Genomic DNA, 24375 nt, shown 5'->3' on the forward strand with positions numbered 1-24375 from the left:
AAAAACAGCATACACACACACACACACACCAAAATAAGGAAATACATTATTTTATTCTTTGTCTGGTTCCACAGTTCAGGAACAGTATCTTAAACAGCTTTCAATCTTGAGGAGGGTGAAATAAAACAGCATTTGCTTTAAACATTTTAGAAAACACAGACAACAGGAAGAGCAGTTTCTACAACTCCCTGTCACCCACACGTACTGAGCAGCTAATTGAAGAGCAAGCACTATTTACAGAAATATTATTACATTGATATGTTTACAAAGCAACAGGTTACAAAAGCACACAGAAACACCTGTACCCATCAGGACTGACCTTGATTGTAGGGCTTAGTTTGAGCACTTGATTGCTCGAAGGAAATACAAGAATTATTGGTAAGTTGAAAAATAATCTTTAATACACTACTTAGCAGCAATTGGAGAAATTGATTTGTAAAGTGATTGGCAGAATGAGCTGAATACAACCAGGTAGAAATGAAGGGTGATGATTCATTTGGGGGTGTGGGAGGTAAAGTGATGTCAAGTGCTTCCACAATCACCCCTCCTTTTTTTGTTTATTTTGAGTAGTTTTATGTACTGCTACATAATTGCAATATTATTATGCATAGTTACAATGTACTTTAATGTGTACATCTTTTTGCATGATATATGTACACAATTGTACCAGAAAAGGGTTAGGGGTTGTGGTTATATTGTGCAAAAAAGATTTACATGTTGTAACTATGCATAATAAAATCATAATTATACAGTATGTAAGTGCATATGTATTTACTAAGAAATTACTATGTAAATACACAATTAGAGACACTTAATATAAAGTGTTACCCACAAATTTTAATCCACCTCTCTTGGATTAGAATTCAAGGAAATTCTTACTCCTATTTCATCTTAGGCTAGTTAAGCTTGACAACATTTGGTTTTAAAGTCACAGGGGCAATTATTTTGCAACATTTAACTTCAATCTGTCATGGAATACTGTATGGTGTACAGTCCAGTAGCAGTTTATATACCATGCACTGCAATCTCCTGAAAGCTTAGGTTAAGTTGCAGATTTTTTTTCTGCACAGTCTGCAGTCACAGCATATTTATTGTGCTTTTAATTTTGCATGGTGTAAAATTCGTTACAGTTGCACTTTAGTGCCTCTGGGTGGCAGTGTTGTTCAGTTGGAAGAAAAGGATCTCAGTAACTGTGTGCTAGTACACAGAAACAAAGAAGTTCAGATCAGATTATGGGCCAGACTACTGCAGGTTGGTCATTAGTTTCCACTGGGAGGTGTCGTGCTTTCTTGACCACTAGCTTTTAATACCAGTTATGCACCTTGTGAACAAAATAACATTCCCAACATGAAAAACTGATTTAATGCTGAACCAAGGAAAGCAACAAGTAATTTTGCAATAGATAGTTGTCAAAAATGGATGCTAATCCCCCCAAAACGGTGCTAGTTGATACAATTTATAGTTCCTAATGTCTGTTAAGAACATTAACTGGATTTTACAACAGCAATTGTTTTAGCAGATGGTATTCACCATTTGTGAATGCAGTAGCCTAATACAGAGCATACAACCTCAGTATTCCTAAAGCTCTATGCTTCCCTTTGCTGGATAAGGAAGGAATTGCGTGGAAAATAAAAACATACTGTATCAACAGCGCATCAGGGTTAAACTTGACACGGCTTCTACCACGTTTTGATGCAGCCACAACAAACAGGAACCACTGTGCTGTGACTGTTGATCATGATGGTCTACATTTTTATGCTACTGATATTTCAAATTGCACAGCTGTGGTGGCTGTGTATGTCACTGACTTATAAGTGATTTCTGTTGAATTGCCCAAAAATACAGTATTCTAATGCTTCAACTGCAACTTCTCCCCTTCTATGGAGAAAAACAAATCAAGAGCAAATGCACACTTACTCTGGAGACGAGACCCAAGTCTGGACCTGGGAGTTAAAACAAAGCAAAGAGAGTCTCACACTTTCTTTGTTCCTGTTACACAAAGCTTAGTTACAAAAACAAACAAAAGCTGTTTAAAACTATCACAAGCAGTACACACAAATTCCAAAGACGATTAGATTCGATACAGAAAATGTCAACTTCACCTGGCTTTTACACGACGTAAAGTTTGAAGCATCAAATGCAGCTGGATAATCTAAATATTCTAAATGTGGTGATGGGGGGGGGGAGGAATAATTGGGCACTCTAAATGATATATAGATATAAAGGCAGCACTCTTTCCCGCATTTAAGACCCATATTCCCAAAGGGAGGTTCCATCATAGCACAGAGAGGTTTATCTCCATATCCATTAATACCTCTCACTGTTATGCACTGGGGATGTAACCAAGATATTTAACTGTGAAAGCAGCTGTCGAGCCTGGATTCAGTTAAACTAAACAACGGGCAACCAATCACCTTATTACCTTATCCCTGTAGGGTAGGGCCCAGCCTGGGAGTCTCTGGTCAGTAAAGAAATTCACCCATATTCGGCCCCCACACGACCCCTTCCTTGTGCTGTCTGTTTTTGCTGAGGATTTGTACCTGCACTGAAAAGAGACAGCTCCGAGAATAGCTTTGTGGCTCCCACTCGTCAGCAGGACGTGGCAGTCCTTTCAATCAAAATGTGTTGCTTCAAATCCATAACGGTAAAGCAGATTGCCCAAGTCTATTATAAAAGACACACTTTGTTATTGAGACAGAGATAAAGACAGAAAAGCTGCATTTCCACTGCCTGAGGGACAGGAATGATCAAGGAAAAGAAATGACCGATTATTTATTGCTACGTTATAAATGTTACTCACAAACTGTAATTGTAGAGACAATAAAAATGAATGTAATATATTTGCTAAAATTACATAAGTAGTTACCATAGTAAAAGCATAGCAAAGTGTGATAAAGCATAGTAAAATTATGGTAAGCAATGTAAAGCCCAGAGCAGTATCAGACGCATATTGAAAAACATGACAAACCACGGTAGACTATGGTAAATGCAATGTATAACCCGGGGAGTAGCATGGGGGAGAAAACTGTAAAATTACTGTATAGAAATACCATGGTCAGCTTTTATAAGGGTATAGATATTGTACTTCAAGAAAAGTCTGATTTCATTGTGTCTGGATATTGGGGATGTACAGAACCGCAGTTTTGTTATGTCAGAGTTTCTGTACAGCAGATAGAGAGAGGAATCCTGCGATGGGACAGACTGAGATCCTTCTGAGCCTAGTTTTTACTTCAAGGATCAATATTCATTACATTTGGATATTTCACAGAGAGAGTAAACCAATGTATTCACTAGAAGTGAAATATCCAAATGTGTTGAATATTGATACTTGGAGTGAAAACTAGGATGGGAAGGATCTCTGTCTGTGTTCCATCGCAGGCTCCCTCTCTGTATTGATAACTTTGATACAAGCAAGGTTACGTTCGGATCCAAGAGTTTTGTTTTGTAATTAGCGCAGTCCAGCTAAGTTTTAAATCTCTTAACTGTTTCAGTTCACAATATTGATATACTCTAAAATCCATGTGTGCAAGACAGAAAGAGGAATGGGACTGTGTACTTCATCAACAACTGTGTCAGCCTCCAATATTCACTCCCTTATGCCACTCTCAGTGAGCACAACTTTAAATCCCATTTGCTAAGAGTTAAGGAATAGGGTGTCCATTCAAATCAGAGACAGGTACAGTTGACCTGTATAAAAACAGAAGCCTCTATCAGTTTTAACAAGATGGATAAGAGAAACTTGGAAACAGCTTTGTTCTTTTCTTTCTTTCTCTCCTGTTCCACCCTCACACAAATCCACACTTATAACCCAGGAGATTTGGGAGATGTAAAGAGATTGGGACAAAAGGTTAACTTTCTTCATTCCTGAATGGACACGGAGCACAAAACCCAGAAATCAAAAAAAAGAAAGAGAGAGAACAACACAAACCAGAGAAAGGAGCTGAAGGGCTCTCTAAGCCACTGAAGAGATCTGCTTCTCGTCCTGCTCTCCCTCTCCATCTCCCTCCCCCATCAGCGGCTGCCTCTTTTTCAGCTCGCGCTGGTACTTGGCCATCAGGGAGGCATAAATGCAGCCGTATGCAGCTGCCACCACCATCATAATGCATACAATGCTACACACCACCCCTGCTATGATCACCGTGCCGATGGCTCGCCGCACGCTCACTGGACGGTAGCGCTGCCTCACGCACTCTGCCGGCAGCTCCTCCACCTCTGTAGTGGGTCTCTTGGAGGGCTGCGGGGGAGATTCGCCTCCACGGCTGCACGGCGGCCCTCTGCCCTCCCCCCTGGGCACCAGCGAGCCGTTCTCATCCTCCAGCTGCACACAGTAGTTGAACATCTCCATGGGCACGTAGCGAATATCCCGGCCGCGCAGGTCTTTGGGTAGCATGCATTCCACACCGTCAATCCTCCCCCCTACATGGGAAAGACAGGGAGATACTGAGAATGTATAAGGGGCTAGGAGTTTGGGTTTTAGGATACAATGAGTCTCAGAAATAGAGACTACAACCGATGGTTAGGGAGATAAATTGCTTCATTCACAAAGCTTTAATTCATGCTGTATGACTGAAAAAAACAGAAGTAAAACAACTCATGAGTTAAAGCTTTGTGAATAGAGCATGCTGAGAATGGTGCAATGGGCAGCGTTTTAAGGTCTGTTTTAAGGATTTGCTAAGGACTGATTTTAAAGGCCCATTTTTTTCAGTTATTTCAAGTTTGGCAAGAGGGTGGGTTAGAAGTCTGTTCTAATTTTTAAATCACCGAAGATGACATTTATAACCACTCATCAACACACCACTCAGAACGATTTCAAACAACATAAAATAGTAAGGGAATATATCCTATGGAAATAACTGTATGGTCTATCAAGCCCCAGCTTGTGAACATGCTGGGTGCACAGTACTGTACCTCTGTAGAGGAACCACTCAATCCAGTGCTTGAAATCCCTCATGTTGCAGTCGCACGCCCAGGGGTTTCCACTGAGGTTCAGGAGCTGGAGGCTGGACAAGGGTTCAAAGGCCGCCCTCTCCAGGGCCTGCAGCTTGTTGTCGGCCAGGGAGAGCCACTCCACCCCTGGCAGGTCATCGAGGAGCCCCAGGGGCACCTGGGAGAGGCCGTTCATGGACAGGTCAAGCCGCTGCAGACCCGTGCAGCTACGGAGCAGGCCCTTGTCCAGCCCGGTGATGCTGTTGTTATGCAGGACCAGCTCTGACAGGTTGTCCAGGTCTCTGAACAGAGAAGCTGGCAGGTTGTCCAGGAAGTTGTTGGACAGATCCAGCCTCTCTAGGGAGCTAAGGTTGGAGAAGGCCCTGTGAGACAGGGAGCTCAGTTTGTTGTTGAGCAGGAGGAGGGTCTTGGTGTTGGGGGGAAGATTGGAAGGGAGGGAAAGCAGCTCGCAGTCGCTGCAGTCAACTACGGTGCTCTTGCACTTGCAGGGGGTGGGGCAGACCCACGCTGTTTCCACCAAACAGGCCATTGTAACCAGCAGGCAGAGCAGAGCTGTGGGAAAGCATAGAAAGGGCAGAAGAGATGAACGACATTAGGTGGCATTGCTGTTCAGTTTCCACTAGTATAATTAATCCAGGATAAAAACAGTGTTGTAAAGTAACACAGTCCTGTTAGTTAAGTTAGGAGCATTAATATTGATTTTCTGGGGTTGGGTGTAGGTTTGAATCATTATTATTACAATACTAGTGTTCATCTAAAAAAAAAAAAAAAACAAACATTATATTAGTAAGTAATGGGGTTCCGAAAAATAGTTATACATTCCTACGTGCTGCTACAACTGTTGAAATAACGTACCTGTCATTTTTTCTTTTCATTGTTAACATCCTGACAACCTTTTATGCTTACAACTTTATACTTCAAAGCTCTTTTCAAAATGGCCGCTCAAGTGCACTGATAGTGTAAGGATTGTTGCCCACATTGTCAAACAGGTAACACAACAATAACGATCCAAGATGTGGTATGAACAGAAAAGCCAGAGCACTGATGTATAACTGTGGCAAAGTGCCCGCGCCTGTGTGAATTTTGTGTTATCTGTTGTGTGTTAATGTTGGTGTATAGTCATTGGTACACGGGATATAAACGTGTCTGTGTAACAAGAGTGTGTAAAATGTATATTTGTATTTAGGCACGAGGATTGCACAGCACTTCATGTGCAAGTAAAACATAATATGTGAGCACGGAGAATTGCACTTTATTAATTCACGTGCAGTTGTACCACGGATGTCATAATTTTTTCGTTAGTTAAAATATTTGCTCACCGTGTTTTGTTTGTATAGTCCGTTTTGTTTGTCTCTTTTGTTTTGGCAAATATGCCATGTCCTGTATTTTTGTTTGTTACAACCTTTTTATTTTCTGTTCTGTTTATTTATTAAATGCTGAGAGAAAGCATTCACTCAGCTCCACCAAACTCCACCTCTCTCTTGTTGTTTATTTCCTGGCTCTGGTCTGACGCCACCCACTCCGGCCGTCTTTTTGACAATAACGCTATACTTTTTTGGAACCCGGCCACTTCCTTTATAAATAGGGTTCTAGATACTGCAATAATGACATCTAAACTGTTATACACTTCTGTTCTCTATGTAGATATCACATAACCTAATCATAACATGTTAAGGGCTGTTTTGGGAGGACTGTTTGTTTTGCCATTTCGATTAATTAAATAAGGATTTTTCAGTTCTAGACTAACTTCTTTTTAAAATGTTTCAAAACTGCACTTGTGTGGGTTTTGTTCTTGGTAACGGAAGGTATCTAATACTGTTAAAAGATAGGATCGTCACCCTGGACCTTTTCAGTGTTCTCGGTTTGAAATGGATTCATGTGATCCTGCTTTCCTTTCGTTTCAGGCTTGTCATGTCTATAAAGAGCTGAATTATATGGGTTGTCGCCATGACAGTTCCTAATGAGACCACTCTGATCCCCGTGCTGGGATTGGTTAAAAATAATTAGGAGCAGAAATAGATTCATTAAACCTTAGTCTGGTTAATTGAAATCCTGAGACACAAATTATCTTAATAAGGTCACATGCTTGTTATACCCCACTGGTGATATTTTAAAAAATAAAATAAAAAAAAAAAAAAAAAAAACTTCTGGAAACAAGTTTTATAGTTACTGGAACTAGTGGCTTTTGTATGCTTGCCTGATTGACAGAATCAGCCCTGTTAAGAAGTTGCAGCTAAAACACCATGAAACCAGCCTGTAAAACTATATAAGTCTCATCTGATTCATAAGTATATACATCAGTTTGTTTATATCAACAATAAAATATTTGCACCATCTCTATGAACATGTAAAGACTATTTTTAATTATGAAAAATTGGGTGTCTTTTGTTTTAAAAAAAAGCATTGCTTTATTACTGTGGCTTTGTACCTTTGGGAGCTTCTTAAACCAGATCTCAAGTCATGCAACACCGGTTTTAAGTATTAAGCATTTCTATGCCACCGGTTTGACACCAGGGTCACTATTTTCACACGTGACTAAGGGGTTCAAGCATCCACAAGTCTTTTTAGTCATCTGTGTATTTTAAGTTATTCACAGCTAGTTAAATTAGCTGACATACCCCTATGTGTGATTTCTGAAGCATTTGCACATCTATTAGGCTTTTAGGAATATCTGAGTTACACCTGCTTCTACTTGATGTAACTTCAGTCACTGTGTTTAAAAGACAGACCATTCATTATCCCATCCTCTTCTTTTTTGAAAAGCAAATGACCATGACAAATAGCTAAATAATTAAATGTAGGCAATTCTGAGCCCTGTCTGCTCATTACCATCCTAATTGATATTCTACCTAGCCAATGGAATGTTAGTGAAGACAGGTTTCAAAAATCACACTTACATTGACATGTCTAAATCCAGTGTTACCTGTAGGAGAGATTTTAGTTATCTAGACCAGCGTAAGTGATTTAGATGCTGTGGCAGACTAGGGGGAGGAGGAGAGAAAAATGTAGCCCAGGAGGGGCTAAAGGACTACATCCCTCAGAATGCCACGGGAGGGAGCCAAGATGAGGTTCATCTGACTAATTAATGAGGGACACCTGCCGGGGATTGGCAGGCAGGTATATAAGAGGGGACAAAATGTTTGTTCAGGGCAGTCTATATGAGAAGAAGAGGCTGTCATTGGTGAGACCCAGGTATTGGGTAAACTGGAGGGTTGTTTAAATGTTAAAAACGGTGTGTAACAGTGGTTTTTGTAACTGGTAAACGGGTTAGCCATCCGATATAGTTAGAACCTGAAGTAAAAAGTATAGTTTAGAAGTCTGGTGGCATGGTTAAAACATTTACTATTATTTTGCACTTGACACTTTTCTCATAATAAAGTTATTTAGAATCCACGTGTGCACAAAAGCAAACCGTAGCCTCTTTTTGAGACTTCTTTCCAGTCAGATTGTGAAATTTAAATACCCTAATTAGATCATAACCAACAAATAGTGTTTTTCTTTTTAAATAGTGTGTTATGTACACCTGTATTTGTGAAAATCTGTTTAACAATACACATTACAATGAATTATGGGTCGCAATACCAACAGCTGGGATACAGTATAAATAAATTATATCCATTTATCATTGGATAAAAAACAAACAAAAAAAAAAACAATAAAGTCCTTTCTCATAGCCTTTGGGCTTTTCAATATATGGTACTAAAAACAAAAAAAAAAAAACTTGGCTGCTAGCCTGTGCTGTGTGAGTGAAGCGTATGCAGTGTCATCTGTCTGACAGTGCGGGACAGGAGTTTGGCAATGCATCTGGACCAATGTAAATCCACGAAGTGTCTATCAATAAAATACAAATACCAAAATCAAATGTTGATTTTTGGTAATAAATACGTGGCAGAGCAATGCTCTGGTGTGCAGTGGCTCCATTACATCCCTGTTTGACACCAAGACTTAATGGTGATCGATAAGGTTTATCACAGCCATCAGTTTGCAAAATAATAACTGACATTACTGAAACATTCTTCAAACAAGCCTCAGATTTCATTTATTTCCCAACCGCCAAAGAAGAGCAGCAACAAATCCCGGTCACTTGTTTCCAAGTAGTTTGCATGCAAAACCCTTTGTGCTGTTGTCTGCACTTGTGTGGCCTGTCGAGTTATGTATTGGAATAGAAGAAAATTGTGTTCTATAATATGCAAATGATCTATGATTCATACAGCATCAGTGCAATTTTGGGGGGCTTTATGGCTCTAGAGAGCTCAGAGGCACTTGGCTTCTTGGTAATCATAAAACAAAATCATTCATCTTTTTAGTTTTTTAGAGCTCATAGGACAGTAATTTATTAGTTATCTTTTTAGGGTGCAGTATGATAATCCCTAGTTTGCAGATTAGATGGTTTTCATATTTTAAAGCACTCTAAGTCATTATATTTACATGGAGCTGTATCTACTGGACACTTTGCTGTGCCTGTGGCTTTAACCATTTCAGTTATTGATGTCAATATTTTTTTGTTTTCTGGAATATCCATCTTTACTGCTGTTCTTTCCAAACAGCACGTATGTTTTTTTTTTTGTTGTTGTTGTTTTTTGCTGCTCATCCAACAAAGTGCAGCTAGGCTTTCTTCGTTCTTGCTGCTTTCTTTCTTTTTAGTTCTCCTCTTCCTCCTCTGCAATGGACATCCAGATTCAGCACATTCTTCCCTTTGCTCCATTCTGTCCTCATTTTACTTTAGTAGAATACCTGTACCGCAATTCATCTGTATTACACACATCTTATAAAGTGATTTCTCCACCCAAAATAAATATTAATTGGGTGGCTGGAGACTGACTTCTTACATGACAATAAGATGTAAAACTACTTAAAAGTAATATTGCTATGTTTTGAAAATCGATATGTAACTGGGTAACAGATTCTTTCATGTATGGTAAGCACGGCTTACAAAATAACTCCATCACTGTGTGGTTTTATAATATAAGAAAGGCCCAACTGTACATGGTAAATACATATAACCCATCTTCAGCTCTCTAATAAGGCATGTGAATATTCTGTGAACAAGTTTTCTTTCATAATACTTTAAAAATGTTCCTGTCAAATAATGTTTGTGTTTTGTGCGTCAAAAGACTCCTACTGTACAAACGTTGGAATGTTTCTTAATCTGTTTGAGAAGGACTTGTATACAGTTTCCTTGTCATTTTCAATCTTTCTTTTTTTTAAAGAGCAAGTACAATATGTTCAGATGTCAGTTTTCCTTTCTTGTTACACTCCTTTTACTGTTTTGTGGTGTTTGCAGTGTGGATCTGGTGGATCTGGGTCCTGCAGCTCCCGTAAATAAGACTCAAAGACAGTTCGAATTCGAATTTTATTAAAATACTCAATATCGGAGCAATAAAATCAAAGCCTGGAAGACCTTTTGAAATCTGACAAACATCTTGTCACGTTTGTTTGCCACAAAAATAGAGGTGAGTGTAACCCTAGCAGTGTAGATATCTCTGGATGAACGAATGCACTCTGATCCAGCAGCAATCAGGCTTATTCTAAGTACTAGCAGCACGATGCAAGTTGATCTTGGCCCGCTGAGGTTTAGGTGGTTATTTTGAAAAAAAAAAATTAAAAGTATTAATTTTACATTTTTATATTTTGACTTGAAGTAATGATCTTCTTTGCCCTGTGCAGAACCTCATTTGCTTTTTCAGTTCTCAAACTTTATTGACAACTCTTTTGAATTGTTATTATCACATCATTTTAATTGGTCTCATGCAAATGTACAGCACTGAGGTATGGCTTTCCTTGAGAGGTGAGCCAACCTACTCACCCTTTGTCTACAATATTTAAAAGATGTTGTGATTTTTGGTTTTAGTTATGGGATCAGGAACATATTTAAGTAGCTGTATCATGTATTCAGTGTTCCAGAACCAAAATATTTATCAAATATGGTTTATAAATGCAAACCCCAATAGCTATTTTAAAAAAAGATTAAGGGGGCCGTGTAGGGGAACATAATTGGAGATTTAAATTGGAGTGAAAAGCAGTGAGAAGGTAATTGGGCACATACTAAAATTCAGGCTTTGATGGGGTACAAATCCTAAAAACCTATGGCATTAATTGGGTAAGGGGACACTACTGAAGTCATTTCACTGTGCTGCACTCATGCCAGATCCTGTGAACACTTCTCTGAATTGAAGCATTTAAAAGAAACGCTGTTGAGTAAAATCACCATTACATCCAAAAAATGTGATGAGCAAAATGATGTCTGCCTGTAGATATCAACGATCGTGTGTGCTCCTGTTCTGTTTTGCAGAGAGTTGGGAGATGAGGTGTTGAGTAAAGGGATTAGAAGAACATTTGAGCAGATTCAGTGGTAGGGTTTATAGAAAGTGATCTCTGCTTTTGGAATGCTGCATGGCCAGTTGGGATGTGCCCCTAGATCCGGTCTGTGATCATGGAAGCTGTTTACACAGGGAAGGGATCAGACCTTATAGTCTCTGGTCCAGAGAGGAGCCTTGTCTTTTACTATTATTACTATTATATTACTATAATTATTAATATTACTATATTAAGCACTAAGAAACTTTAAACTGATTGATTGTCAAAATATCCGGAGAACCAAGAACTGTTCAATAAAAAAAAACAATCATTATAAAAATAATAATTCTGTCTAGAAGAATGGCTTAGTGAAGGAATGTTTCTGCTAGAGGACCATGCTGGCTGCAAAGGGAGACAAAGTTATTTATTGACAGCACTGGGTACTCCTAATAGAGCATCTATTCTCATAGAGCAGGGATATCTTCCACAAATTGGCCCTCAAACACACATACCTCCACATTGCTGTGGTGTGTGCAAAGGTGCCCCGTTCCAGTTGTACAGTATTGTGTGATGATATTGTGAATTACTTTACCGGCAATTAGAAAACACCACTCTGATTCTGTGTTTTATTTTAAATTCTCCGGTATTGCCCAAAAATACTCTCCTGGAATTTGCAAGTCTTTCAGACTACAGCACAGATGACACTCACAGTGTGTGCACTTTATGCAGCCTTGACATGATTTTTTAATTTTCATTAAAAACCATTCATTCAAGATAACTTTCAAACTGTATTGAAACTGGACTCAGTAAAGATGTTAACTGTACTGTATTCCTAAAAAGCCATTCAAAAAGCATGCCATCATAACTGTTCAAAGAATTAAGAAACTTTTTTAGCAAACTTTTTTGCAGATGCCTTCACCAATATAATACTGAATTTCTGATCAAGTGCTTAATTCTGGATGAATGATAAATCAATGCATTTGGAATGCAAAATTATTAATTTAGCTTTGACTTACTAAAGAATTTCATTTTGAATCAAAACACATATTGATAGAGCAATATCTCTTGAAAAGGTATCCCCTGTGATTGTAAAAGGTATGTATAATGAATGCAGCAGCAAGATTGATATGAGCAGTACTCACCAGTGTTCCACAGCCTGAGTGCAGGTTTGCTCTGCTGTGGATCCCGGGCCTCTGCGAGGCTTCTCATGTTGATCATTCCCGCTCTGATACTCGCTTTCCCAGCTCTTACATCAGCCTGTCCGCCCGATCCCTGCCAACAGGATCAAGTTTCCTTCTTTGGCGAGACAAAAAAAAAAAACAGTAGCGCTTAAAACCTGCAAATATGAGAAAAACAGTGGTTATAGTCTTGACAGTAATTCACAAGGCCTATACTGTATTTCACAAGGCCTATTTTCAAGACCTGTGTGTTTTTGTCTTTGTTTTTTGTTTTTTGTTACAATTGACGCTGATTTTCTTAAAGTGAGTTAAGGAACAAATGTATAAGTTTCATCTGCAAAACAGAAGTCTTTCTCTTTAAGTGCACTAAATAAAGGCAATTTTGAGTTTAAACTTCTGCACACATGTAAAATAGCTAAGGGTCAAGTGTTTTTTTTATTATTATTTATTATTATAAACCCTAGGACTAGGGGAACTACATTCTTTATAATGGATGTTAAAAAGAACCAAATATCAAAACATAACTGTGATAAACATGTGTTAACTTATGGACTGGAGCGTATTTTACAGAGTTTTCATTAAATAACAGTTAAAATACATTTTGTTACTTAGTACTTTTTTTTAAAAACGCTACAGGATAGCAACAGTATATTTAAAATGTAATCTTAGGGTAATGTGCTAGATAACTCAGAATGGGGGGTTAAAGAGCTAATTTCTTAAAGGGTATTCAGATCTCATTTCAAAATGCCCTTCACATATTGTTATCAATAGTTATATTGATTCACTATACTGTTGTTTATTCAGTTCTTGCTCTAAATTCCAATTTCTTACTAGCTTGCTCAGAAAAGGCCTTGATGTTTGATTATTGTTGTCTTTGCTTTCATTCTAAAGCTACTCTGCAAGACTGAGACAGTGGTTGCAGTTGAGAATACAGCCTATAGTCTGATATCAGTCACTTACTGTTGCATGCTGATGAAATGATAGTGATGGATATCTGAATGCATAAACTGTGCACTCTGCTGGCATCTGTTCCTTGTCATTGTGATGTATACCTGTGTGTAATGGATAACTGGGAGTACAGACTGTACATAGCATGTACAGTTCACCATGAGACCATAGAGCTCTGTAGTTATCTAGGAACGAGTGGCTGAAGAACCATTCAGCAACACGATGTAATTTAGAACAATGCAGTTCATCCGGTCATTTTGTTGTTGAATTGCAATGAATGCAAGATAGATTACAAAATCAGATCTGGTACAAAGTATTTTGTAACTCATTAATAGGCAGGAGTTTCAAATGTAATGCATCCAAGGTAAAGTCAGGCATGGTCTAATCCCTGCACCTGGAGCCCAAGCTCTACACATCAGCGTCTGCACAGCACGCGATGTTGATGCCTTTTAATGTGCTCAGGGTTTTTATAGCGCAGACTGTTCCCCCACTGAGATCTCCCACGGATCCCTGTAGCAGTTGTCTGATGGTTGCTCTCATCTTGCACTCTGCATGTATCTAGATCCCTAGACTAGAGAGTTTTATTTGTGTTCATGGGAAGAGTGTTTTGCCACCCAGCTTTTAAATAGTAGCTGGTCATTTACAGCTCAGCCTCTGCTCCTCAGACCCAGGTGCTGAAAACAGAAAACTGCTAGCATCTGCTCTTTCTGAAGACCGGGCTGACATGCTTGTTAGCATGTGAGCTTACTGACCTAGGGAAGACAGTGGTACAGTTGGTTCTTTCTCGGTCCATAGGTTAGAAGGGTAGAAATAATCCCCAGAATAAAACAAGTAAAAGTAATAATGTTTAGAGCTAGGGGCTAGGTCGTGTGTTCGGTTAATTTCACCTCTGGAGGCCAGGGTTCAAATTTGGCTTAAGCTGCAAGTTAAACAGTCTGAGACTTCCAGTCAAGGGCATGCTAAAGCCACAGGGAAAGACAAAGAAAAAAAGAGAGAGTGGCTTGCTTGGCCCCATAGCAATAAAACAGTGATTCTGGAGCCTGGGGTTTGGAGAGTGCTGTTTTATATGTCTTTGACCTTCAGAATTAGACTCCCACATTTACTGAACCAAACTCACAAGCTGTAGGGTGAAATGTCAGAGCAGCCAGAAATGAAACGCTGTGACCCCTAAAACAACATTATATTTATATAACGCATTTCATAGCAAGTATCCCAAGGCACATTACAAAAAGAAAAGGTACAGTTAAAAGCCAATTTTAAAATAGTAAGTCTTTAAAGAAGACTCCAGAGACTCCAGAAACTCCAGAGAGTCAGAACATGCAATATAATTTGGTAAGGAGTTCCAAAGTCTGGGTGCATAAACAGAAAAAGCCCCGTCACCCTGAGTGTGCAGCCTGGAGTTGGGGACAACCAACAGACAAGCCTCAGAGGAACGCAGGCTGCGAGCAGGGCCATAGGGAGTAAGCAGGTCAGCAATATATGAAGGAGCAGTGCCATTTAGAGCTTTATAGATTAACATTACAATTTTAAAATCAATCCTAAAATTAACAGGGAACCAGTGGAGTTGACATACTACAGGTGAAATATGATCATGAGATTTTGATCTTGTTAGGATACAAGCAGCATTCTGGACATATTGGAGCCTTCTAAAAGTATTATTAGGAAGACCGCAGAACAAAGTGTTGCAGTAATTCAATCTCAAGCTGATGAGGGCATGAACTGATCTTTCTGCACCTACTGATGATAGAAAATGATGTAAACAAGAAATATTGCGGAGGTGAAAGGTTCAAAGGTTAAGGAGGAATCCATAATAACGTTCCTAATAAAATTCCTAATACTAGAACTGACTTTAATATCGAAACCATCTAATGGCAGTGAGGAGAAAGTTACTTGGCGCAAATGATTCACAGATCCCAGTAGCAAAATTTCAGATTTGTTAGAATTTAACTGAAGGAAATTATCATGCATCCATATTTTTATGTTTTATATATTTTTATTGCACCAAAACGTTTGAAAACCTGACCTAATGGTCAAATAAGAGAGCCCAACACGGAGCCCTGTGGGATACCAGAAATAATTAATTCAGAATCAGATGTGAAAGTACATCCAGAATCAGAAGCCATTACTAGATCATTTAAACTCTGACAAGAGCTGTTTCTATACTATGCTGTTTATGGGAACCAGACTGAAAGGGCTCAAAGAGTTTATATCAAAGTAGATGTTGTTGTAATTGAGAAACAACCACATGTTCTAAAACTTTAGCCATAAAAGGCAAATTAGAAATGGGCCTGTAATTGCTCAGCTGACTACGATCAAGCATGAGCTTCTTGAGTAATGCTTTAAGTACTGCTTTTTTTAAAAGTACAGGGACCACCCCCGTATTCAGAGAGGAATTCATAACAGTGGTAATAACCAGCCCAATTACATATATGGATATAGATACTTGAACAAATTAACGAAGAAGGGACAGGATCTAGAAAAGATGTGGTTGGCTTCAATTTTGAAATAAGAGTAGTGACCTCTGACACACAAACCTCCTGGAAACACAGCATAGGAGCTCCCAAGAAGACCTGGTCAGATCTTAATGAGGTAACATCTATTTGTTACCTATATTGAAAGAAATTCCAAAACATGCTACAGTGTTCAAAAGTGGGGAAGAGAATTACATTGAGGCTGAAGCAGCCTACAGAGAAAATATATTTAGGGTTTAAATAATTATTTTCAATCTGTTTAGAATAGTACTGAGATTTTTCTGATGAAAGTGCATCTCTGTGTGATAGCTGGTGATCCTTCCATATCTGACAGTGAACTGACAGTCCAGTGGCTCTCCACCTACGCTCCAAACCTCTGCCTACAGCCTTCATGGACCTTAACTCACCAGTAAACCACGAGGAGGAGCGCACAAATGATACTAAACATGTTTTGACAGGGGCAAGAGCATTTAAAATACCAGACAATACTGCATTATATTGATGAAGCAAATAAACCAAGGTTAAAGAAATGATGTCATTTAAGGGGGGGAGCAACAAACAGCCTGTATAAACTTGGATGGTTCAACAGCTTTCACATTACAAAAAAATCACAGAATGTTTAGATTTCACTCATTTTCCAGGAAGCTGCACTTCAAAAAAACACAGCGCTGTGATCTGAAATAACTAGATCGGTCACCTCCACATTACAAGCAGTCAAACCAACAGAAAAAACAAGGTCCAGCACATGTCTGTGCGTGTGAGTTGATGTGTTAACGTGTTGCACAAACCCCAAACTGTCCAATATTGCCAAAAAAGCAGCAGTTAAAACCTGTTCCAGTATCGATGTGATATTAAAATCACCCAGCAGCAGAAGCCTATCCGGTTGTGCGCAAGAATGAAAGTTGCTCTGCCAACTCGATTAAAAATAAAGCGCTGTACTTGGGTGGTCTACAAACCAAAACCATACAGACAGATAGCTCAGCTCATCTAACAGCCAGGAATTCATAAGAAGTAGCAGCAAGAACAGGGATTGATGTAAATGTAAAAGTTGGCTGAGTTTCTTCTCAGCGAGCCCCACTGTATGAATAGCAAGCTCATGTCAGGGAGACGACTTTCCCTTTTATTTTTGTGTGCTGGGGGGGGGCAGAAGGTAGATTATTTTTCAATTATCCATGCAGTGTCTTTTGTGGATCCCTTGTAGTAACCTATTAATAATACACATGCCAATATACAGGCATGGGGTACACATTCTTGTTAACTTCAGGGGGGGTCACTGGTTATTTATAGCTTCATATGCATGTTCATATCTGGGTGTAGTATACTGGATTTACTATCGTTTAATATGCATGTTCACATCTGGTTCTCACTTACAAAGCAATTGTGTCAGCACATTTCTCTGTGTACAGTATACTTCAGCTTCTGTTGGTGCAAATTGCATACTTAAAAATCACTCTTAAACAAAAAAATCTGTCTGTCAGTCAAACTCTGCATGGGGAGCATGATAACTTCACCAAACCATGGCCTTCTACAGGCATTGCATGTGGCTGTAACCAAAGAAACTCGATTTTTATACAGATATTTCAACCTGTACATTCACTCTTTCATATTCTTCCATTTGCCCTAACATTCAGACAACTATTGCAGCCCCTAAACTCTGTCCCATTACAATTCCATTTATGTACGGTGCAACTGTGAAGACCCTCTGAATCTGGCTGCACTGGTTTTGCTATGTGGGCCACTAAGAGCCATATTGGGTTTCCCAGAAGCCAGTCCCAGAGGGTAAGGCAGCCAGTGTCCTCAGCAAGGACATTCTCGCTGTGCCCAGGCACTACCCAGGCTCATTGTTCTGCTCTGACGATAGCAAAGGGCTCATGTGTTTGACTGGTATTAATTCCTGTTGACACAAGAGAGGTGATATTCCCTGCACTTATTACTGCTGAGCTGTCCAGGTGTTTCATGCATTGAAGTGTCTCCATTTGTAACTTCTAGATCTTCAATGCCCTTGCCTTGTCTTTGTTTTTAAATAGGGGCCGTGACTTTCGTATTGTGAAATGTGCCATATTGATGGCACAGGAAGTATGCCCAGTGTTTATAATCGGATAAAAAAAAAATGCTTCCCAACTGTCCCAGCTCAAGGGGGTGAGAGAGGAGACCCTTCTACATAACCCACTGCTTGCCAGGCTGCCATTAAGGGATGCAGTTATTAGTGGTGTCACAAGAACTCTGTTCACATACACTGTAGCATCACATACACTTTCTTTTTTTATGAAATGAAATATAAATATATATATATATATATATATATATATATATATATATATATATATATATATATATATATATGAATATATACATAGTTAAATATAACAACTACAAAAAATGAATGACCTACAAGTTGTAGTTTGAGAAGAAATACAACTCGATAATGTACAATACAGAAGAGTAAAGAAAAATAAATGGATACATAGAATCAATACCATGATGCCTGAAGGTTTAAATAGAAAGGATTAGTAGATTGTTACATCAATAACTATGTAGTAAATTACATCACAAACACATTACTAGATTTAAATAGAAATATGGCATCAAAAGCTCATAAGTACGTTCACTGTTTGTTACCCTTGACAAAGGTATGTTAAACATACCGAATTGTTTTTGTGTGAACTTTAAAAAAAAAAAAAAAAAAAAAAAATATATATATATATATATATATATATAAAATCAGCATTGGCAGCAAAATGGGACACTCATATGTTAGTTGGGTGGATCGTAAAAACTTTTTTTCAGCAATACAAAGGTAAGATACCTAACATATATTTTTCGGATGCAGTATATACAAATGTATATGTGTGTATACTGAAATCAGCCGCGGCTCATGTGAATGGAAAAATCTGCCTAGAAGTAGTTGATCTGTGCATTAATGATTCAGATAATTTCTTGCACCATCAATGATGAAGGTTCAGATGACGAACATGACAATTCAACGGTTTCAGATCGGATGATACAGACGCCGCAGTTTGATATGTATATTTTTAGACAGTGTAAGAGCTTGTAACTCAGGCATTTTTTTGTATTCAGCATTTCAATGCTATAATGCTATGTTAATGTATTTCAGTTTGTGCTTTCACACTGGGCACTCCAATTCCTTACTCACACAGGTTATGTAAATCCATTTATTTTAGTTGACCGAAATTTGTATGTGTTTATATATTAAATGTAGCAAATCTTATTGTAGTGTTTTTCACCTACAAATGTGTTTTTTTCATGATGTGCTTTTGCACTACACACTGTAGCTTTAAAGTTTAATGTTTGTTTCGTGGAAATATTTGAAATAACAAAACAATGGACATACTGCTGCAGCATTAAATTGTATTTCACCAGTCAATAAATATGTCAACTGCACTTCTTGATTCTTTAGCTTGACTGTGCTGTGCTCTGCCTTTGAATTTTAAGTCTAATTGTAAACAACAACAACAATGTACACCACAGAGGGGTTTAAGTTGAATAACTTTTTTCAGCATTTTGTTTTATCAGCAGTACATTTTAATTATTTCGATACTCAGGGGGACCTCTTTTAAAAAATCAAATTCTCTTGTTAATAGGTTTGTGCAAACAGTGTGCATTTAAACAAGCAGCCAGCAGCAACTGTGTCATTGTCCGCTATCCCTTATCCGTGTTTGTTAAATTATTTATTCTGTACTTCATATAACCTACAGCTATGACCACAAGTTTTGCATCACCCTATAGAATTAATTCATTTTGCTCAAATGAAACTTTATGAATAATGTTGCGCTAACATATTGAATTATATACCGTTTTGTAGTTTTCAATATACTTCACAAAAAACTGACAGTTAAAAATGAGACATTTTGAAATCTAACATGAAATACTGTACTACTATGTTGGCTTCCTGTAGACTCTTGCAGTATCATTTTGTACAGCGCAGTGGGGACCCAAACAGACAATTGAGCACTGCGTTAAGACCCACTGAAACCAGGTTTATTTAGTGGTGCAATCAGGAACTTTAAGAATTTAACACACTATCAAAAGCAAAGTAGTCCTAATAGCAACTGCATGCGCTTGGACTGACATAGAAAGAGGAATTCAAAGAAAGAAAAGTAAAAGAAAAACAACAAAATATTAGAAACTAACAATATTATTTGTAACTTAATAATAAACAAATATGAATTAAACAATCCTATTTTGCAGATACAATGGAGTACTACATTTATTTTCACGAGGACTGTAGGAATTTATTTATATGGCAATTATTACAAGTGAAAATATATATATACGTACAGTATATGGGGAGCAGCATAACAGGAGAGCCACTTCCATGAGAATTAAAGCTCTAGTTATATTCAAACTCTAGTGCATTACAAGTCTAGTGGGAACGTGATGCGACACTTCATGTTCCACAAGAAAGTGAATCAGCTGCTGCTACTGGTAGGCAGATCAGGAGGGTAGTAACTATTTCACACTTTACATGAAGTAATGTCAATGTCATGAAGTAATGTACCTTGCATAATTTTTCTAAATAATAAATGATTGCCCTATGTGCCTCTACCTATTAATATAGCAATCTCCTATGTCGTGAAGCATGGTTTACGTATTCTTTCGGTGAGTGATCTATTACTTGCTGTTTTGACTTGCTCTGTTTTTTCTTGCTCAGTGCTACTGTCGCTTAACATGATCTCCACTTCTACATTCAAAACAGAGCCTTGTCTGATGCAAGCGCATTCCGGGAATGTTGCCTGGCCCTGATTGGATAGCAGATTCCCCAACCTACTCAGCATTGACTGGCTGGGCGCTGTCACTGCGCCACTAAATGTGCTTGCGCTGGGTTTTTATTTTGATCAGAATCACACTTTTGGAGAAGCCACGCCCTACGGGGCAGACGCATTTGACTTTAACCACTGAGTCTGCGACTGCACTCGTTTAATCAGAATCAATCCATCCGTGCGGAAGTGACTTGCCATTGATTGGTACTCGGTTGCAAACATGAGGGAAGGACAGTTTTTCTTTCAGCAGGTATTGAATACCTGTTGATTTTTATATACTTCTAAAAGATAATTACGAGTTTCTGATTTGGTGTTTTTTTGTTTTTTTTATTAAATCACCCTTTTGCATTCCCGTACTACCTATATAATTGGAAACCACATTGTTTGGAACCTATTTATTTTGTGTCATTAGTATGTATCATATTATTTGCATCTGATTAATTTGAAACCCATCCCATAGACTTGCAATTTGATACATGGTCACTTTGATACATGTACAAATACTGCTATTTTGTTTCCTATAGAAATAAAACAACAGTTCTGATTGTTACGGAAAGATCATTTTTATCAGGAAGAGAAACCTAGTATTGGGCTGTAACTTTTGTCTTCATATGGTTTCTACATACACATACAGTATATAAGGAAGTGTGCATGCACAGCACATATGCAAACATGTAACACGACTATCAGTCTTACTGTTCTACTCTATGATACATGAATATTTATATCATGCTGAGTGCTTGCTCTTGCGTTCTTCGTTCTCTGAACATAAGAGGCAGGCACATTCAGTACTGTACAATCCATTTTATAAAGCTATACGATTGAAAAGAAACAGATGATAGGCTGGTAGTTAATTACATTTTAAATTTCTGACACATTTAAAGACCCTATTGGTGCTACGGTGCGTTTGTACCCACCAATGCACACAGCTTCTTTCCAATGTGTCTCTGCACTGCACTGCACGTTTGTACCCACCAATGCACACAGCTTCTTTCCAATGTGTCTCTGCACTGCACTGTGCGTTTGTACCCACCAATGCACACAGCTTCCTTCCAATGTGTCTCTGCACTGCACTGCGCATTTGTACCCACCAATGCACACAGCTTCTTTCCAATGTGTCTCTGCACTGCACTGCACGTTTGTACCCACCAATGCACACAGCTTCTTTCCAATGTGTCTCTGCACTGCACTGAGCGTTTGTACCCACCAATGCATACAGCTTCTTTCCAATGTGTCTCTGCACTGCACTGTGCGTTTGTACCCACCAATGCACACAGCTTCTTTCCAATGTGTCTCTGCACTGCACTGCGCGTTTGTACCCACCAATGCACACAGCTTCTTTCCAATGTGTCTCCACTGTACATTTGTACCCACCAATGCACACAGCTGCTGTGTAACATGTATATGTTCTACATATATTTATAAAAGCTTTGCATGCTAAAATACAGTACAGTAGGTGTCTCAGTTAATAGTATTTTTGGATGCCTAGATTGCCATCTGTTCTCAAGTCTAGTACCCCCACCTTATATTTTTGTTTCAGCTGCTTGCTGTTTAAAGGAAAACTGTTAATTTGTGATAACATTTATTTTCATTTCCTTTTGTATGCTACTGTAGTTGGTCAAGTTCAAGTGCAAAGCTCATTATTAGACAACAATAACAGACAGGCATTCTGTAAAATGATAATATTACAATCCCACTTCCTACTTTTGAAGCTGCATTTTAAAAATAAAAATGCACATTTATATACACAAGTGAAACACAACTCACCGTATCCCATTCATGCCAGCTGCCAAAATTGTAGAACCAAACTTGTTCATAAAAAAAATTAAACTTATGTATGAACAGATTTTTTCCAAAAATTCTCCCCCCTCGAAAAAATATGATATTCCTCCCTGTGTGGAAAAGGAAAGACTCCCGCTTTTGGCTCAGGTCATTGTACAGTAATGCATCCTGAGACGGTAGAGAAAATGTACTCTTCTTAGGAAAGGGTGGTCTGACTAGCCAACCTGCCTCCTTAGGGCAAATTAACACTTGATGTATTTATGATGTCCACTGGCTTCTGCCAGAAAGAGTGTGTCTGTACAGTCTACATGCATATAAGCCCAGTGTGTGTGCATATGTATGCATGTATGCATGCATGCCCTTTCTGCCAGTCTGCGTGTGTGTGTGTGTGTGCGAGTGTGGATTGGTGTGTTAAAGATAGAAACATGAGACTGTGCTGCTTTTGCGTCTGCTGTCTCCTCTAGTTACACTGAGAGTATCAGCTGACACAGCTTAGGACCTCATCAGCCCAGCAGCTCCCTTCCTCGCAGGGTTTTGTTTTCTTTCACAAATGCAAATACGGGTTTAGATTGTATTTTATTTGAGCTGGCGGGAGAGTCAGAGCCTCGTGGGGAGGGTAGAGGATCTGGTTCATTTGTATTTGGGTGGGTGGGGGTGCTGTGGTAATCCCTGTTAGAATTTGTGTTGGAGTAAAAACTAAATAGTACATTCATTGGTGCCAATTTGAAGTACAGTACTGGTAGTTACAGGTAACTAAAGTCAGAGGCAGATATGTAAGTGATCCTGCTTCAAGTAATTAACATTAGCTGTATTTAAGTAACATTATAAAGATGGTGTTGTTTTAATTAGGTGATTTACTGTTTGTTGTTAGTAGCAGGTAAGTGTGGTTAAATCAACTAGAGGTTGATTTGCAATTTGATTGGGTTCCACACAGCTTTTTGTAGTTGTGTGATCCCATTGAAGTGCATTGAAACTATTGTATTGCTTAAGTATTGTCTTTAGTGCAGTTTATCAGCTGCTAACCAGTTCCCTTGCAAAGTGAGGGTGGAGCCTACTTAAGCTGAGGGAATCTACTAGTAGTCAGTCTACAGGTAACCAGAGGCAGATAGCTTTTATCCATCTAGTTAGTATAATAGACAGCTAGCCTATTTGTGCACCAACCAAAGAGCCTCTCTACCAGCCTCCCCTGCGTCCGCGTCCATCAGAACTCCACTGCTCGCCTGGTGTTCTCTCTGCCTCGTTTCTCCCATGCTACTCCTCTACTCCGCTTACTCCACTGTTCCCGATCACCGCTTCAATCCAGTTCAAGACTCTTGTATTTGCCTACCAATGCCTTGACCAGACTGCAGCCAGCTACCTCCAGACCCTCATCTCTCCCTACACCCCTACCCGACCTCTCCGCTCCGCCTGCACTAGAAGACTGGCTGTACCTCCCCTGCCTCCAGAGCCCGCTCTTTCTCCACCTTCACCTTCCTACGGATGTCAGGATTGCCCAGTCCCTGGTCACCATCCAGCACCTCCTAAAGACACACCTCTTCAGACAACACCTGGAAAACTCAACTCTTCCTAGCCTACCTCTGTAAAGCGCTTTGTGATGTTGGTCCACTATGAAAGGTGCTATATAAAGATAATATTATTATTATGTATTGAATTGATCTAAATGGCGGCTAACGTGAATACTGCCATAATTTAAATTGTCAAAAGAGTGTGACTTTGACAATATCAAGATCCTGTGTGGGAGCCTCTTAAGTGTATTCTTGTCTCTTACAGTAATTGAAATGCCATATTTGGTCCAGATTAAATATTCAAACGATGGTGTTATTTTGATCTGTCACTCCTTTTATTAAACCTGTGATGTCACAGGGCAATGGTGTTTTGACTACTGACTGCTGAGTGACATCAGAATATAATAGTTCCTTGGCTATTGACCGCTAGAGTGACTATTGGCTGGTTTGTGGGTGTGAGAGGGCA

At 38.9% G+C, this 24375-nt stretch overlaps 2 protein-coding genes across 3 annotated transcripts in view; one reads left to right on the forward strand and one right to left on the reverse strand.

Annotated features, from left to right (window-relative positions):
• The window catches only part of LOC121317842 (voltage-dependent calcium channel subunit alpha-2/delta-4-like), a 183773-nt gene that overhangs the window by 88469 nt on the left and 70929 nt on the right, over positions 1 to 24375 (forward strand). The window lies entirely within an intron of this gene.
• On the reverse strand, positions 775 to 22856 carry LOC121318592 (leucine-rich repeat and transmembrane domain-containing protein 2-like). Of its 2 annotated transcripts, none has more exons than XM_041255437.1 (4): positions 22390 to 22856; positions 12387 to 12540; positions 4909 to 5499; positions 775 to 4416 (listed from the first exon to the last, which is right to left on the reverse strand). In XM_041255437.1, the coding sequence occupies exons 2-4, from the start codon at positions 12460 to 12462 to the stop codon at positions 3953 to 3955; spliced, it is 1131 nt and encodes a 376-aa protein (XP_041111371.1). In that variant the 5' UTR covers positions 12463 to 12540; positions 22390 to 22856; the 3' UTR covers positions 775 to 3952. The 2 variants fall into 2 exon arrangements, with proteins under 2 accessions (XP_041111371.1, XP_041111370.1); XM_041255436.1 differs by having other exon boundaries at positions 12387 to 12580.

Source organism: Polyodon spathula, chromosome 7, assembly GCF_017654505.1.
Source record: "Polyodon spathula isolate WHYD16114869_AA chromosome 7, ASM1765450v1, whole genome shotgun sequence".
NCBI classification, from domain to species: Eukaryota; Metazoa; Chordata; class Actinopteri; order Acipenseriformes; family Polyodontidae; genus Polyodon; species Polyodon spathula.